The sequence below is a fragment of the Cydia pomonella genome, chromosome 14 (assembly GCF_033807575.1).
Source record: "Cydia pomonella isolate Wapato2018A chromosome 14, ilCydPomo1, whole genome shotgun sequence".
NCBI classification, from domain to species: Eukaryota; Metazoa; Arthropoda; class Insecta; order Lepidoptera; family Tortricidae; genus Cydia; species Cydia pomonella.
In genome coordinates, this window is record NC_084716.1 from 7,004,340 (window position 1) to 7,022,290 (window position 17,951).

Sequence of the window (17,951 nt, forward strand, 5' to 3'; positions counted from 1 at the left end):
CGAATTGAAAATGGGGCGATATGGTCCATATGGTTATCAAACTGCCTCGTATCAACCTCCAACACCAAGTGATGATCAGACTACTTCTAGACAGGAAACTGATGGACAAGAAGCCGATAGACAAGAAGAAACAGAGTCAGCTTTACACAGTTTACTTAACTATTTAAACGATCAGTAGTATGTAAAAACTGCTATGTATTTGTTATTAGTTGATTACTTTAATTAAAATTATTAGACATTATTAAAATTATTAACAGTCATGGTGTGTGTTTGTGTGTGTATGGGTGTGTGCGTGTGTCTGGGTGTGTGTGTGTGTGTGTGGGCGCGTGAGCGCGAGTGTAGTATGGAGCCTATTGTCATTCCTATTGACAACCTGGCAGCAGTCAATGTCACAACCGATATTGAATCTTATGTGGCCATTGGTCGGACCCTGGACCTGGTAAAACCCGGAGTTCGAACCCAAATTTTCGCAAATGACCGCTTCTTCTATGAATGTCGCGACATATTCCCAGCGTATTTCCTGGGAAGGATATACCCGCAGCCGGTCGACTATGTTAAGGTCATAAAAGACCTTAACAAAGTCGACCAAAATAAGTTGACGTCAACGGTACTTGTACAAAAGATGAACTTGAAACCATTCAAAAAGAAATTCATGGCGAAAAGCCCACAGACCGAGGGCACAGAATCAGAACTATTACCGGCGGCTGTCGAGGCCGAAGACGATCCAGCTCTGGCTGAGTTGGTGACGTCTTATCGTCAATTAAGCCTAAAATCGCCCATGACGCCCACGGCATCAGCTCCAGCTCCTCGGAGCAACAATCCATTTAATATCGCCGAGCTGCCGGTAAAACGCCCCAAACTGGTGGATTTAATGCCGTCGCCATCGCTGCCACCGACACCGCCGCCGCCACCCAGCACGCAAGCCACTTTAGCAAAATATTTTAAAATTCCTGGGCCCTCCGCCGCCCAGATGCCTGGGCCCTCCGCCATCTAGATGCCTGTGCCCTCCGCCGCCCAGATGCCTGGGCCCTCCGCCATCTAGATGCCTGTGCCCTCCCCCGCACAGATGCTTGGGCCCTCCGCCGCCCAGATGCCTGTCCCCCCCTGTCACTTTTAAAATTAGAGAATGATAAAACGCTTTTTTTTGTATTTACCGAAAAAAAAAATTATAATTCTATCATATCATATCATATTATATCATAAAAATTAAATGAATAAAAAATGGACATTCGCATTTTTTTACCAAAAATCCTATTTTAAAAAATGCTCTTCGGTTGAAAATGATATGAGAAATAACAAATGTTATATAATTTTTTTCAAAATGAGGCTTATTTTAAGCAGAAAAAAATAAATGTGTTTTTTTTGTATGAAACTGAAAAATAGGTATCTTATTGTAAGAAAACCGTAACCGATCCCGCTTTTAAACCTTTAAGCCGCGTTTATATTTGTCTGTTGTGTTGTGTTGTGACGCATCAGAACGGTATCGGTTCAACCATTTAATATCGTTGCATTCAGATTTATCTGATGCACTGTGTTGTGACGGCTTGTGTTGTGTCGCGACACAAGCGATCCCGGTCCGCGTCAGAGCGGGTGAGGTACGGGGGGCGGGGCAGCGACACGTCACAGCTTGTTTGGCTAGTGTGAACGCGCCAGCGCCAGTCTTGTGTACGCGTCAGAGCAGCAAGTATGGATGGCGAACTGCTCATTGAATACGTACGGCAATACGAAACCATTTATGATTCAAAACGTAAAGAATATAAGGATCAAGCTATTAGAACAGCTATCTGGGAGGAAATAGGAGAAAAAATGAAACAACCTCGTAAGTAACGTGTTTTTATTTAATTATACCGAGTTCTACCTTGTCTAATAGCTTGGATTTGCCATGGAACTTGTCCCTCTGCACTCATGAAATAGTTTTTATATGCTTCGCGAACTTGGACAGCTTCTTGGGACGGATTCCTATAGGTAGGGCGGATATTCCCGAAGCATGTACTGTTGCAATCGATTTCGTCCGTTAATATTTCTTCATTTTCTTGCGTGTCACGAGTTAATACATTATGAAGGCAGCAAGCTGCAAGTACAATCTTGTCCGCCATATACGGTTGTACCTGTAAAGGTCCTTGAAACACTCTAAATCTCGCTCGTAATATTCCGAATGCATTTTCGACTGTGCGGCGAGCACGCGATAAACGGTAATTAAAAATTTTGTTTGGATCATTGTTTACTAATTTCACTTTACTGTACGGATTTAACAAATAAGGCTTCAATGGAAATGCCGCATCTGCCACAATAGTGTATGGCAAAGGTTCAGTATTTTGTCTTAACGGTCGATTCGGTGGTACATTCAACTCATTATTTTTAAACATTGTCCCCATTAATGACTCCTGGTATATACCACCATCACTATTTCTCCCATACGCCCCTACGTCCACCATAATAAATCTGTAATGGGCGTCGACAAGTGCTAGCAACACAATAGAATGCTCATTTTTATAGTTAAAATAAGTTGAGCCGGCATTTATTGGGCATATTATAGTAACGTGCTTTCCGTCCAGTGCTCCAAGACAATTCGGGAACTGCCATATTTTTTCAAATCCAGTTGCAATCTCTTTCCATATTTGTTCTGTAGGTTTGGGCATAACAATAGGTGACAAATTCTTCCATATTGCAGTACATACTTCTTCGACTATGATTTTTAATGTAGAAACACCCATGCGAAAGCTGAACGCCATTGACCGGAATGAGTTTCCGGTTGCCAAAAATCTGTAAAATAAAAAATAAGCATATGTTTTATTTTGTTTCAGCGGACAAATGTAAAGATGAATGGACTAAATTGCGAAATGCCTATGTGAACGCAATCAAACGGCGTAAAACTAAAAGTGGTCAGGCTGCTAAAACTATTACACCGTGGAAGTATGAAGAGCAGATGAGTTTTTTGAAGCCGTATATGGAATCTCGGCCTACGGTAACAAATCTTAAATCGCCAGAGTCACCAGTGTCACCACCAAATTCAACAGAGTCCCTACCAGATACTCAATCGGAAGGATTCAATGAAGATGCCATTCGATCTCAATTTGATAGCCGCTCTCCAACACCACAATCGATTCGATCGATTTCTTCTCAATCAGGCAAACGACCTATACGTAATAAAACTAATTTACATGAATTATACGATTTAATGAAAACTTCGCACGATTTACGACTGCAAAAACAACAAAATAAGCAGCTAGACAAAGAAATGGATGAGACTGACTTGTTTTTCCTAAGTATGAGCAAAGCCGTAAAGAAACTGCCTAAACTCGAACAGTCTAAAATAAAATTGGATTTGCACACTGCGATTTCAAAAGCCGAAATTCACTTTCTTCAAGCACAAGACCAAATTCGCAGAACACCCATCCATATAACTAGCCAGATTATTTCTCAACCGCAACAACAAGGACATCAGTCACCAGAACACACATCCACATCCACGCCGTCACTTCCAAGCACCTCAGCCTTCTCCTATACACGTACATCCACAGCAGTCGCAGCACCAATGGAAACACAAACATTGGAATCAGAACAGCAAAATTCTCGTCTCTCGGCGTATTATGCTAATGCACAATTTTCTGAGGAAAATAATTCATATTATTAAAAATAAATCCTTACCTTAAACATACTCCAAGTCTTTCTTTTGTACCAATAGGCTTGCGAAATTTCGTCTGTATTTTTTTGATGTCTTCTGCAATCAAACTATGAATTTTTTCAAACTGTGCCTTCGACATTCTAAAATACTGATGAAATCTTTCAGGATCACTTTCAAGCTCTTTAACGAGAGTATGAAACTCGCCTTTACTCTCTCTTTTTCTATTTACAGGATGAATCCAATACCTCCTTCTCTTTTTTTCTTTTGTAAGAAGCGTAGCCAGCGCCAACAATTGCAATTCATCTTCAAAATCGGAATCTGAATCGGATGATTCTTGAAAAAACATTGTGAACGTGTGAGCTATCCGAGTGCTGAGAACGAACTGACAAAAAATTGCGTCAGAATGCATCATAACACGTCATATTAATGTGAACAGTAGCCGTCACGTCAGAGAGCATCACAACACGACACGACAGACAAATGTGAACTTAGCTTTAGAATGTCATTGTCCTACTTTAGAACAGTAGAAAATATGAGGTCATGCTTGAATATTCAAGCAACGTATTATTACGTATTTGAACACGGGATTAAGGATCCACCGCATGCAGTGCTTGACAACAACAACAAAGGTTGGCAACAACGTGCAACCTTTCAAGCACGAGCCTTGAGTTTGTGCAGCTACATACTGGTGCAACAGTAGACCCAGCCTTGCTGAATTCCACGGTTCTACTAGACATTAATTAAGTAAAAAAAATGCTGGGGAAAAATGAGGGACGTATGGTGGTATATAAAAAATACCATATGGCGTGGCACGGTACCTTTAGCGGTGTAAAAAAGTCGGCCGCATTCCCTGGTGTCTCGTATGTGCAAGCGTACGAGACAACCAGCAGCCACTTAATCCCATCTCATGATGACCAAGCGTCCCTCTTTGGTTACGTGCTGGCTCGGGGTTACCCAGGTAACTCTCAACTGGGACACCGTGCTCGAGCGTCGATGAACCAACTCAGACAATTCGTAGATGCTCAAAAATGTGCCGGGCATTTACGTATTGAGATTGTCTCAGAATTTGAAGGCGAAGACATCCCCGCCACACAGTTTTTCGAAATTGACTCTGAGGGGGAGAACTCCATCGGGGCACTGGTTAGGATGATGGTCCAAAACCATTGCCTCGTGGAAATAGGAAACTGGGCAGAGTTTGTGCAAGGCACGGGGGTCGATTTTATGAATCGACTGGAAGCGGCGGTGTCGTTGTGTCCAAGGGGGGTTGTTACACAGATCTGATATTAACAGAGTTTACGTAGTGAAACAAATGTTATACTGCTAGGTTGAGGACAACCCCCAAAGATACGACGCCGAATTTATCCGGCCGTTCTTGACAGGGGCCGTGGAGGACGAACCAACAAAATTGATCCGTGTCACGGAGCTGCCCCTTGACTTTGAACTCCCTTTAGAGAAAATTTCAGCAGCTCGGTGTACCCCCAAATTACGCCGAGTGCTTACGATTTGTATACGCGCAGACGCAGCACCACAGTAGATTCAGGGGGACCTATATACACCGTGTCCAATAAGTTCGAATACAAACTTTTAGCACTATAGACATACGGATCGCTGGCTATAAAATTCTTATTTTAATTTAAAAAGTATATTGACATAAACATAGTACTATAATTTCATAAGTCACGTATTTTTAGTTTGGCTTCAATACACGATGAAGTACGTTCGTGAAGAAATTATTAGAAAATTCCTTAAAGGCGACAGGCCATGTGCTATATTCAAGGCGTTACAACCCCATGGAATTAAACGGAATCTGGTTTATACTACTATAAAAAGGTATAAAGAGATCTCTTCTACAGAGGACAGGAAAAGATCCGGTCGGCCCCGCTCAGCTAGAACTGAAAAAGTGGTAAAGGCTATAAGAGAGCGAATTCGGCGGAAAAAAACACCGTTCTATTAGAAAATTAGCTGCTGATCTGAAAATTTCCAGGGGATCTGTACATAATATATTGAAAAAAGATCTTGGATGTCATGCTTATAAAAAACGAAAAGTACATGGCATTTCAGATGCAACCAAGAAAAAGAGAGTAGAAAGATGTAGCACCATACTTTCTTGGCACGCAGGTGACGAATTTGTTTTCTCGGACGAGAAACTCTTTGTGTTAGAGCAGCCTCATAACGCCCAGAACGACCGGTTGTGGGCAGCACGGATAGAAGACATTCCAGAGTATGAAAAGAATGTGCCTAGGTTCCAGAGCTCACCATCAGTGATGGTTTGGGGTGCTCTTTGTAAGAGGGGCAAACTGCCTCTAGTTTTTATTGATAAAGGCGTTAAAATCAATGCGGCATACTATAAATCGGAGGTTTTGGAGAAAAATGTTGCCCCAAATTTAAAAAATATGTTTGGAGACGATTATTATGTTTTCCAACAAGACGGAGCTCCGTCGCATACGGCAAACGCTGTTCAAGCTTGGTGCAAGGCTAATTTGACCGATTTTTTGCCGAAAAATGAATGGCCACCAAGTTCTCCAGATTTAAACGTACTAGATTATTTCGTATGGTCATACATGCTCTCGAAGCTAAATAATTATAAAGTCGCAAACCTGAGCCATTTTAAAAAGGTTGTCGTGCAAATTTGGGACGATATGCCGATGGATGCGGTGCGTGCCGCTTGTGACTCTTTTGAGAAACGTTTGAAACTTGTAAAAAAAGTTAAAGGTGGAGTAATTCCAAAACATTTGTTGTAAATATTGTATATAAATGTGGCTTTCATTTAATATAATTTTCATAACATAAACTACGCGTACATTTATTTCATTAAGGATCATAACTGTATTCGAACTTATTGGACACGGTGTAGAGATCCTGTTCCGGATTCTAGGTGCTGCCCGTAACACGATAGTTCAGGATCGTATAATTGGGTACCCATCATGCGATCCTAAACATGAGTTCAAAATGACCCCCCATAAAGCGGCATTCATAAAGAAACAGGTGGCAGTGTCCGAAGTTGTGGATGCTATAATAAGGCCAGAGCGGCTCATAGTTCAATTCGCGGTGGCGAGCGTACCCCACGTTACGGAGGAGGACATAAAAAAATACGTAGAGAGTACCGTCGACGTATTCCCAGCGTATTTCCTGGGAAGGATATACCCGCAGCCGGTCGACTATGTTAAGGTCATAAAAGACCTTAACAAAGTCGACCAAAATAAGTTGACGGCAACGGTACTTGTACAAAAGATGAACTTGAAACCATTCAAAAAGAAATTCATGGCGAAAAGCCCACAGACCGAGGGCACAGAATCAGAACTATTACCGGCGGCTGTCGAGGCCGAAGACGATCCAGCTCTGGCTGAGTTGGTGGCGTCTTATCGTCAATTAAGCCAAAAATCGCCCATGACGCCCACGGCATCAGCTCCAGCTCCTCGGAGCAAAAATCCCTTTAATATCGCCGAGCTGCCGGTAAAACGCCCCAAACTGGTGGATTTAATGCCGTCGCCATCGCTGCCACCGACACCGCCGCCGCGACCGCCGCCGCCACCTAGCACGCAAGCCACTTTGGCAAAATATTTTAAAATTCCTGGGCCCTCCGCCGCCCAGATGCCGGTGCCCGCCCCCGCACAGATGCCTGGGCCCTCCGCCATTTAGATGCCTGTGCCCTCCCCCGCACAGATGCTTGGGCCCTCCGCCGCCCAGATGCCTGTCCCGCCCTGTCACTTTTAAAATTAGAGAATGATAAAACGCTTTTTTTGTAATTACCGAAAAAAATAAAAATTATAATTCTATCATATCATATCATATATCATAAAAATTAAATGAATAAAAAATGGACATTCGCATTTTTTTACCAAAAATCCTATTTTAAAAAATGCTCTTCGGTTGAAAATGATATGAGAAATAAAAAATGTTATATAAAATTTTTCAAAATGAGGCTTATTCTAAGCAGAAAAAAATAAAATGTGTTTTTTTTTGTATGAAACTGAAAAATAGGTATCTTATTGTAAGAAAACCGTAACCGATCCCGCTTTTAAACCTTTAGAATGTCATTGTCCTACTTTAGAACAGTAGAAAATATGAGGTCATGCTTGAATATTCAAGCAACGTATTATTACGTATTTGAGCACGGGATTAAGGATCCACCGCATGCAGTGCTTGACAACAACAACAAAGGTTGGCAACAACGTGCAACCTTTCAAGCACGAGCCTTGAGTTTGTGCAGCTACATACTGGTGCAACAGTAGACCCAGCCTTGCTGAATTCCACGGTTCTACTAGACATTAATTAAGTAAAAAAAATGCTGGGGAAAAATGAGGGACGTATGGTGGTATATAAAAAATACCATATGGCGTGGCACGGTACCTTTAGCGGTGTAAAAAAGTCGGCCGCATTCCCTGGTGTCTCGTATGTGCAAGCGTACGAGACAACCAGCAGCCACTTAATCCCATCTCATGATGACCAAGCGTCCCTCTTTGGTTACGTGCTGGCTCGGGGTTACCCAGGTAACTCTCAACTGGGACACCGTGCTCGAGCGTCGATGAACCAACTCAGACAATTCGTAGATGCTCAAAAATGTGCCGGGCATTTACGTATTGAGATTGTCTCAGAATTTGAAGGCGAAGACATCCCCGCCACACAGTTTTTCGAAATTGACTCTGAGGTGGAGAACTCCATCGGGGCACTGGTTAGGATGATGGTCCAAAACCATTGCCTCGTGGAAATAGGAAACTGGGCAGAGTTTGTGCAAGGCACGGGGGTCGATTTTATGAATCGACTGGAAGCGGCGGTGTCGTTGTGTCCAAGGGGGTTGTTACACAGATCTGATATTAACAGAGTTTACGTAGTGAAACAAATGTTATACTGCTAGGTTGAGGACAACCCCCAAAGATACGACGCCGAATTTATCCGGCCGTTCTTGACAGGGGCCGTGGAGGACGAACCAACAAAATTGATCCGTGTCACGGAGCTGCCCCTTGACTTTGAACTCCCTTCAGAGAAAATTTCAGCAGCTCAGTGTACCCCCAAATTACGCCGAGTGCTTACGATTTGTATACGCGCAGACGCAGCACCACAGTAGATTCAGGGGGACCTATATAGAGATCCTGTTCCGGATTCTAGGTGCTGCCCGTAACACGATAGTTCAGGATCGTATAATTGGGTACCCATCATGCGATCCTAAACATGAGTTCAAAATGACCCCCCATAAAGCGGCATTCATAAAGAAACAGGTGGCAGTGTCCGAAGTTGTGGATGCTATAATAAGGCCAGAGCGGCTCATAGTTCAATTCGCGGTGGCGAGCGTACCCCACGTTACGGAGGAGGACATAAAAAAATACGTAGAGAGTACCGTCGACGTATTCCCAGCGTATTTCCTGGGAAGGATATACCCGCAGCCGGTCGACTATGTTAAGGTCATAAAAGACCTTAACAAAGTCGACCAAAATAAGTTGACGGCAACGGTACTTGTACAAAAGATGAACTTGAAACCATTCAAAAAGAAATTCATGGCGAAAAGCCCACAGACCGAGGGCACAGAATCAGAACTATTACCGGCGGCTGTCGAGGCCGAAGACGATCCAGCTCTGGCTGAGTTGGTGGCGTCTTATCGTCAATTAAGCCAAAAATCGCCCATGACGCCCACGGCATCAGCTCCAGCTCCTCGGAGCAAAAATCCCTTTAATATCGCCGAGCTGCCGGTAAAACGCCCCAAACTGGTGGATTTAATGCCGTCGCCATCGCTGCCACCGACACCGCCGCCGCGACCGCCGCCGCCACCCAGCACGCAAGCCACTTTGGCAAAATATTTTAAAATTCCTGGGCCCTCCGCCGCCCAGATGCCGGTGCCCGCCCCCGCACAGATGCCTGGGCCCTCCGCCATTTAGATGCCTGTGCCCTCCCCCGCACAGATGCTTGGGCCCTCCGCCGCCCAGATGCCTGTCCCGCCCTGTCACTTTTAAAATTAGAGAATGATAAAACGATGACCCCCCATAAAGCGGCATTCATAAAGAAACAGGTGGCAGTGTCCGAAGTTGTGGATGCTATAATAAGGCCAGAGCGGCTCATAGTTCAATTCGCGGTGGCGAGCGTACCCCACGTTACGGAGGAGGACATAAAAAAATACGTAGAGAGTACCGTCGACGTATTCCCAGCGTATTTCCTGGGAAGGATATACCCGCAGCCGGTCGACTATGTTAAGGTCATAAAAGACCTTAACAAAGTCGACCAAAATAAGTTGACGTCAACGGTACTTGTACAAAAGATGAACTTGAAACCATTCAAAAAGAAATTCATGGCGAAAAGCCCACAGACCGAGGGCACAGAATCAGAACTATTACCGGCGGCTGTCGAGGCCGAAGACGATCCAGCTCTGGCTGAGTTGGTGGCGTCTTATCGTCAATTAAGCCAAAAATCGCCCATGACGCCCACGGCATCAGCTCCAGCTCCTCGGAGCAAAAATCCCTTTAATATCGCCGAGCTGCCGGTAAAACGCCCCAAACTGGTGGATTTAATGCCGTCGCCATCGCTGCCACCGACACCGCTGCCGCGACCGCCGCCGCCACCCAGCACGCAAGCCACTTTGGCAAAATATTTTAAAATTCCTGGGCCCTCCGCCGCCCAGATGCCGGTGCCCGCCCCCGCACAGATGCCTGGGCCCTCCGCCATCTAGATGCTTGTGCCCTCCCCCGCACAGATGCTTGGGCCCTCCGCCGCCCAGATGCCTGTCCCGCCCTGTCACTTTTAAAATTAGAGAATGATAAAACGCTTTTTTTTGTATTTACCGAAAAAAAAAAAAAAATTATCATATCATATCATATTATATCATAAAAATTATATTATATCTGCAGCTTGTATCCTCATAAATTAACTACATACGTTTAATAAATTTAAATTTAAAATATTAGTGCATAACTGTGTTAGGTTATACTGTTGACCACATGTGGTATGATTATGATTATAGTATAATGCGGCGGTTTATTCGGCAACGAGACGTCGGCAAGATTGCCCGATTACTGAAAAAGGTGGCGCTGATTAAGGTCTATAAGAGACAGGAAACTAATATAAATTACTGTGGACCAAAGGTAAAATATGAAATTTAAAGTAAAAAATTTTAAGGGCCAAAAAGTGTATTTTGAAAATTTTTCAAGAAAAAGGTAGGTGTAATTTCAAAAATTGAATAGAATATGAAAGGGAATTTTTTTAGAAACGATAGACACAAAGATGAGGAAAATCGGAGTGATAGGTGGGGAGATAAGAATTTTTGAAAATTGAAGATTTTAGTAGATACCGCAAAAAAGGGGAAAATGGGATTATCTCGGGAACCAGAAGGGTCCCGAGAGTCGGGATAGGTGCAAAAGATGGGGAAAAATTAGAGGATCATATGTTCCGAGAATGAATGAGATGCAGTTATATTAAGGTAGTTTCCGAAAGCTTGGTTAGGTTCTGTTGAAACTAGTTTCAACGTAACTTCATTATAATTTAAAAATTAAATTGCATGCTTACGGAGTATCACCAACCAAGATATTTTAATGTTAAGGGACAGTCGTGTACCAAAGTGTTAAGACTTGATTTTTTTAATTTTTATTTAATTTTTACTTTCCTCTGTGGGAGGTTACTGTACCTTTTAGAAGTAAACAATTCCCAACTAGCACAACTAGTTGCTTAAGGGCTTTGGAGCTAATCCGATTATTCCGAAAGGTGCCAAGCTCAAGCGCCAGAGCGTGCACTGCAGACCTTATGCAGGCGCTTTATAGCCAAAGGGGCACAAGTTTTTGCAACCTACCGTTCAATTAGAACTTCATAATAGTGGCATAACAGCACTACAGGAGCTGCAACTAATAATTAACACCACACTAAATTTCTTGTGGCGCTTATTGAATGAATGACAGTTTAACTGAACGAATTATAAAAGGATCGACGATCAACTGATCATTCAATTCACCTTGTCTCTCATTTATTAAATACATCTGAGTTGTTCCTGTGACAGTGAATAACAAATAGTGAAGTGAAGTGAAGGTAAGGTTTTTTGAGCTACGTTTTGTACTATATGCAAGTGGCTAAAAACGCAGATCAGTTTATCGTGCATAAAGTTGATATTATTGGAGTATTTTTAACGCGCCTCAATAATTACCTCAGAATATCGTAAAATATGTAAAAATATTAATATATAAATAATATTATATCACATACCTATACGATATTGAAGTTAAATACTTGACTACATTTGTATTTAGTAAGTTGCTGGTACTATATTTAGTTATATTTTACTACAAATTGTGATATTTGTGATAAAAACCTATAAATTTCTCAAGTAATGATAAATAATTGTCTTGTAAACATGGCGTCTATGAGAAGCAGCTTTAACTTGCAACTTCAACCGTAATACCTCCACTCTGCGCGTCAAAGCGTTAAGTTTCACTCTTCTAAAGATCCAAGTAATACCTGTACCACTAATGCTGTTCAAGTCTTTACAATCACTTTTATTTCGTACTTACTGCAGGTATCGAACCACACTAATAGTTATATGTTTAGAGATTCGTAGAACTCGTTGAAAACCCTAAAATACGATGATCGTTTGTAGCTGCTTCTATATCTTTCGCTCTTTCAATTGTTTAACACTTACTATGTTTTACCATGTTTTCAGAATGCCTTTCAAAATAATTCGAACTTATAATGAACAACAAGATAAACAAGAACTGTGCATCTGTCCATCTAAGTGGGAAAATCATGGAGTGTTACACTGGCCGAAAAAAAAATAAAAAATTATGTAAAATAGAAGATTCAACTCCACAGCCAAACTGGAAAATAATTGGGAAAACAAAATCTACGGGACCCTCGCTTGTGTTTGTAGAACTCGAACTTGGCGCATTATTTTTTTATATGTAAATGAAAGCTAAATCACTCTCACGTAATGAGTTTTTAATTTATGTGTTATTAATTATTTCAATTACAGAATTCTCACACACAGTTGTCTTTTTTAATTTCTGCATATTCTGATAAACTCTTCTTACTTTCTTGCGATATCCACCAGTTCTTTGTTTGAACTTCCATGCTTTCAGGTCCATATTTCTTTTAAACTGGCTCAAATATTTTATAAAATGTGACTTCTCCAATAAAAATGGCAGAATGTATCCAAAAAAGTAGGCAATGTGTCAAATACGCTCTTGCTTCTATTGTAAAGCCTTAATGTCGCTATTAGTAAAACAGTCGCTCAAATTGCTACTTAAGTCTACGCAAAAGTACAAATCACTTCTGCAATAAAACTTTCAGTGGCAGAACAGTGATAAATATATCTTTTATACAGTTCCGTTTAAAAGTCTGCAATTAAAGTCTTTATGCAGTTCTGAAGCGTACGGCAGCGGCAATAGAAGCTTTTTAGCAGCCTTAAGCTTTAACATATATGTTTTAACTCTCTTTTAAAGCTATAGACGGCAAATGGGTTGTAAAATGAACTCTTATAAAGCCTAGAGTGACATTTGGTTCGGTTTCTGCTACCTCTAGTGATATTTACAGCTATGAGCAATTACAGAAGCAATAGTAGAACTTAAAATCACTTTCTGAACCCTTAAAGCGCTACTGTACAGCTAAAAGTTGCAAAATAGGCTGCTATATCCACTAGTGTGCTAGTTGGGTTGTAACATTGTTCATAATGGAAGACCGTCCTATTAATTATAATTTGTTACACAAAGATGAGTTGGAAAATGAAGTGTCAGTAAGGGATGTCACTCCCGCTGAAGATGTGAAGGGTTTGAGGGAACAAATTAGGAAACTAGCAAAAGAGTTACCGTCGGATGATATTGAGGAATTTGTTGGGCAGATCGCACAGGAACTTACCATTATCCAGGATAAATTGGGCGAACTGGAGAAATCAACCACAGCCGCCAAGACCCCCATAACTTTGAAATCTCTTAACCGGGTACAGGCTTTAGGGCATCATTTGTACCAACGATTAACTCGGATTCATCCGGAGGGGTCCACAGATGTTACCTTGCATTCAGGGTTAATGGAGAGACTTATGACAATCCTTTCAAAATTAAATAATATGTTATCAGTATTTGTGTCGACTCATTCCAATGTTGGCTTTGATGATGCTGTTGAGGGGTCGGTGAACCCTGTTCAACCTGAGACTTCATCGATGGCTTCTGCAACTTCGTGCTTTAATAAATATCAGACCGTTAGCTCTTTAAATCTTAAATTTAATGGTCGGACGTGTGTGAAGGCTTTTTTACAGCGGGTTGAGGAGTTAGCAGCTTCGCGTCGTATTACGAAAGTTAGGCTTTTAGCTTCAGCGGTAGAATTATTTGATGGCGACGCGCTAATGTGGTACCGCGGTATACGCGCAGAGGTGTCTACGTGGGAGCAATTGAAGACCGCCCTGATTGATGAATTTTTGCCATTCGATTATGACAGGCGCTTACTTAAAGAAATTAGGAATCGTACTCAGGGTTCTAATGAGAACATTTCTACATACATTAGCATTATGCAGAACTATTTTAGCCGTTTGAATCGTGAATTGTCGGATCAGGAGAAATTTGACATAGTTTCGATTAATGTTCGTCCGGAGTATACGGTACCTTTGGCCATCCAGTCGGTTACTACCTTAAAGGATTTGAAGAGGGTGTGTCGCGTGCTGGAGGACAGCTGGCAGCGGGCCAATGCTTTTGTGGAGCCTCCCAGACCCTCGTCGTCTACCTTGGCCGCAGACTTGAGTTGTAAAACCTCTTCGCGTCCTAAAGTTGAGGCAGCTAATCCTCTGGAGAAGCCGTTCTGTGTTCGTTGTCGTTGTGGTGTAGTATACAATTAGTACGTAAGCATTGCATATATAATCGTGTAACCTGCCTAATTAGATCAGAATAAATCATAATCTTCATCGGAGCTGTTGTTTCATTAACGCCGTCCGTACATGGCGACCCTGCCTTTTAAGGCAGCGATATCGTTCCGCGAGTGCAAGGTTGAATTAAGATGTGAGGACTAAATAGACTAATACTATATGAACTATAGTTGAAATCAAAAACAGTGTTTTGTTATAAATCGAACAATTACAATGGAGCACGTATACAGTTTTTGAGGCGTAGATGGTGTAAATTCGTTAATAATGACGTCACGCTAGTGTTGTTAAGATGGGGTCAGGTACATCTAAACCACAGGAGGTAATTATCGCCCAGACAGCGTCGGGAGGCAGCAACGAGGCAAATGCCACAGTGAAGGATTTGGCATTCCATATCAGCAATACAAATATTATCCTGCTGACCATACTTATCATCATTGGCTGGATTTTTATATACGGACTGTATAAAATATACTTGAGATGCCATAAGAAGATAGTCCGAAGGGAAATTAACGGTCACGTGGCCTTCAGGCGATCATTTGGACGGGGAAGGAAGACCGAACCGACGGAGGAAGTGTAACGGAACGTTTTTTTTTCTTCAATATGGACCCAGTGCCCTCTACGACGTAGGTGCCACGCGGATACTGAGGGCAAAGAAAGTGAAGTGAAGTTCAGTGTTTAAAATGTAAGTTAGTAGAGTTAATTTTATGCCTTAGATTAACTATTATACGTATAACGAATATGAAGCGTATCATATTCCTTGAGTAAATATGCAATGCTTACGTACTAATTGTATACTATACCACATCGTGTAGATACGCAGTCTAAGGAGTGTAAGTCTAAACGTGTAGTTTGTTTCAAATGTGGTAGGACGGGGGTGTCTTACCCGAATTGTCCCAATTGTTTCCCTCGGGCTTCTACTTCTACCTCACCAGATACAGGCACGATGCCTGGGGTTTCAAAAAACTAATTGTTCCGGACCGCCAAATATCGAGTCCCTACGATTTGGAGCGTGGGAACTCATGTAATCTTGTCGATTTTGGTGAAGATAATCTTGGGGTTAATCCAGACTGTCCTGATTACCCACTTATAATAAGTACTTTGATGTCTCTTCCCGTTTCGGTGGTTCGAAGTCGGTATATTATAAATAAAGACGAGCGACCGCACATGTCGGTAGGAATTTTAGGTCGTTCTTTTCGTGGCCTCCTGGATACGGGGGCAGGGATCAGTATTATAGGTTCGAATTCGCATAAGGACTTTTTGTCATTGGGAGCTCAGTTGGTTTCTGCCACGGATAATACCCATATTATAGCTGCTAATAAAACTCGTTCATGGCTTCAAAAAATCAATGGCTTAAAAAGGATAAAGAAGCGGACCATAAAGCTTCCCTTTTCTTTTTATAATCAACAAGAAATTGATAGAATGAATCAGGAAATCTTGGAACAAAAGCGTCTGATTTTGCAAATATACCATCGCTTGAATTTCCATCCTTTAGATATTCATTTGTTATAATGTGAGTTATTCTAAATACATCTTTTGAAAAATGGAAAAATATATTTTCCATTCAGCAGCTAAAAATGAATTCATGTGACGAAAACATAATGGATGTAAGATGGATATTTTAGTGTAGGTACTTTTAACCTTTATTTACACTTTTATACTTAGCAGTATTTTGGAAAAAAAGGTTGTAAATAAAGAGGTTAGGATATATTCCAAATGAGCAGACGTTTAGGTATAATTTATAAATGCATAGAGAATATTTTGTGTGCGTGAAAACTGTAAAGTTTGTTTTGTGGTAAAGTATGTTTTCAAGTACGTATACTATAGGTAGATAGTATAACCGATGCGGGGGGGGGGGGGGGGGAGAAACACAGGTAGCTAGTAAGAAGCTAATTGTATGGACTTGAAGAGGCAGTCCCTGACTAATTTTGACGTAAGACAGACTTTTGTCCTTTTATTGCCTGCAATTCATTTTCTAATAAACACTCACTTACATTTAATTAACCTGTGATACCTTAATAATAACTTCTTAACAATACTAGTATCCTGTCCTAGAAAAATCCGATACTACATGGATGTCATCTAGTAGAATTATGACAAATTACTTCAAAAAGTTTTTACAAAAAACTACACAATATTCCAATAACAAATATGCAACAGTGTACCTGTATAAAGAACAACGTTATCAATACCGTTGTTTTGTAAATAATTCATACATATTTATCTAGAATTACACCTATCTGACTTACACTGACATTGCGAGTAGCGCGCTGACTTTTGAGTAGATTTATCGTGCGGCATGAAATCAAGCCAATTAAACAGTATTTATGTCTGAAAGATAAGAACTGAACTAATTATATAATATCTTTTTAGTCAACTTCAGGTATTTGATGCAATGAGTAATAATCTGCAGTGGAACATAATAAATGTACTATATTATGAAATCCATTCGAAATATTCTTGAGCAAACTTACCAGCTTTTAATGAATAACCGTAAAAATGTATTTGACATAATATATTCATTATTCCAACAGGATTACAATAGACATTTTTTTTTTGTAGACAAATAGAAAATAAGAATGTTGAATGTATGACAACATATGCAAGTGATGATTCCGGTTGTTTAGCATATTAAAGATGTACTATTAGCTCAGCGTGTGTTCACTTAATGGGTCAACTAAGATTATCGAAAATAAAACAAGTAAAAGTGAAATTCAAGGGTATCCGTTTGTTATACAATAAAAGCTGCAGCAACTAAATGTGGTTTATACGTAAGTTGATATTTATCAAGCTTCTATCTTGTCTTGAATTGTGTTCTACTTAAACAAGTGAAAATGACGAATCAAGTAAGTACTGAATTTCTTTTTTTATTTACTTGACATAATTTTAAACCAAAATAATATGAGATCATGTTGAAAATCTTGTTGATTATTTCAAAATGGCTAAACAAATTTTTGTTTGTATACAGCCCAATAAGAGTCAACTGTCTGAGGCAATGAAAATCCAAAGAGCTTTCGTTCTCAGGCAGATCGCGTTGCTGCAACAATGCAAGCATTCCCTTCAACAAGTACAACAAGTGCCGGTTATTTCCCAACAAATAACAATGGTCGATAGACATATTGCAGACCTTCAAAGGGAGTTACAAGAAATCAATTGAATTTGTAATTAGACCCAATAAACATTTGTGTGTTGCAGCAATGCTGGTATTTTATTAATTTCTTAAAAAAAAGTATTGCTTATTACAGATGAGTAATAACCAAATAATTCAAACTTTTATAGCTTGGTAGGTAAAGACATATCAACCATTTATATGCGCATAGTGATTACTAAACAAACATCTTCAAATCTTATGTAAAATACTGAATGTAATTCCTTACCAAGTTTATTTGATAGCAACTTGTGCCAGAGGTTTTGTCTTTACCTGTTTTAATAACATGATATTGTAATTGAAAGTAAGTCACCAACAACTTTAGATCTTTGCTACCTACAACTAAACTAATTTCTTTTTTGTTG

The 17,951-nt window shown here is 40.7% G+C and overlaps 1 protein-coding gene across 1 annotated transcript; it reads right to left on the bottom strand.

Annotated features, from left to right (window-relative positions):
• Positions 1-1,820: 1,820 nt before the first annotated feature.
• On the bottom strand, positions 1,821-9,144 carry LOC133524824 (uncharacterized). Its single transcript, XM_061860975.1, has 2 exons — positions 3,649-9,144; positions 1,821-2,763 (listed from the first exon to the last, which is right to left on the bottom strand). The coding sequence occupies exons 1-2, from the start codon at positions 4,035-4,037 to the stop codon at positions 1,839-1,841; spliced, it is 1,314 nt and encodes a 437-aa protein (XP_061716959.1). The 5' UTR covers positions 4,038-9,144; the 3' UTR covers positions 1,821-1,838.
• Positions 9,145-17,951: the final 8,807 nt, after the last annotated feature.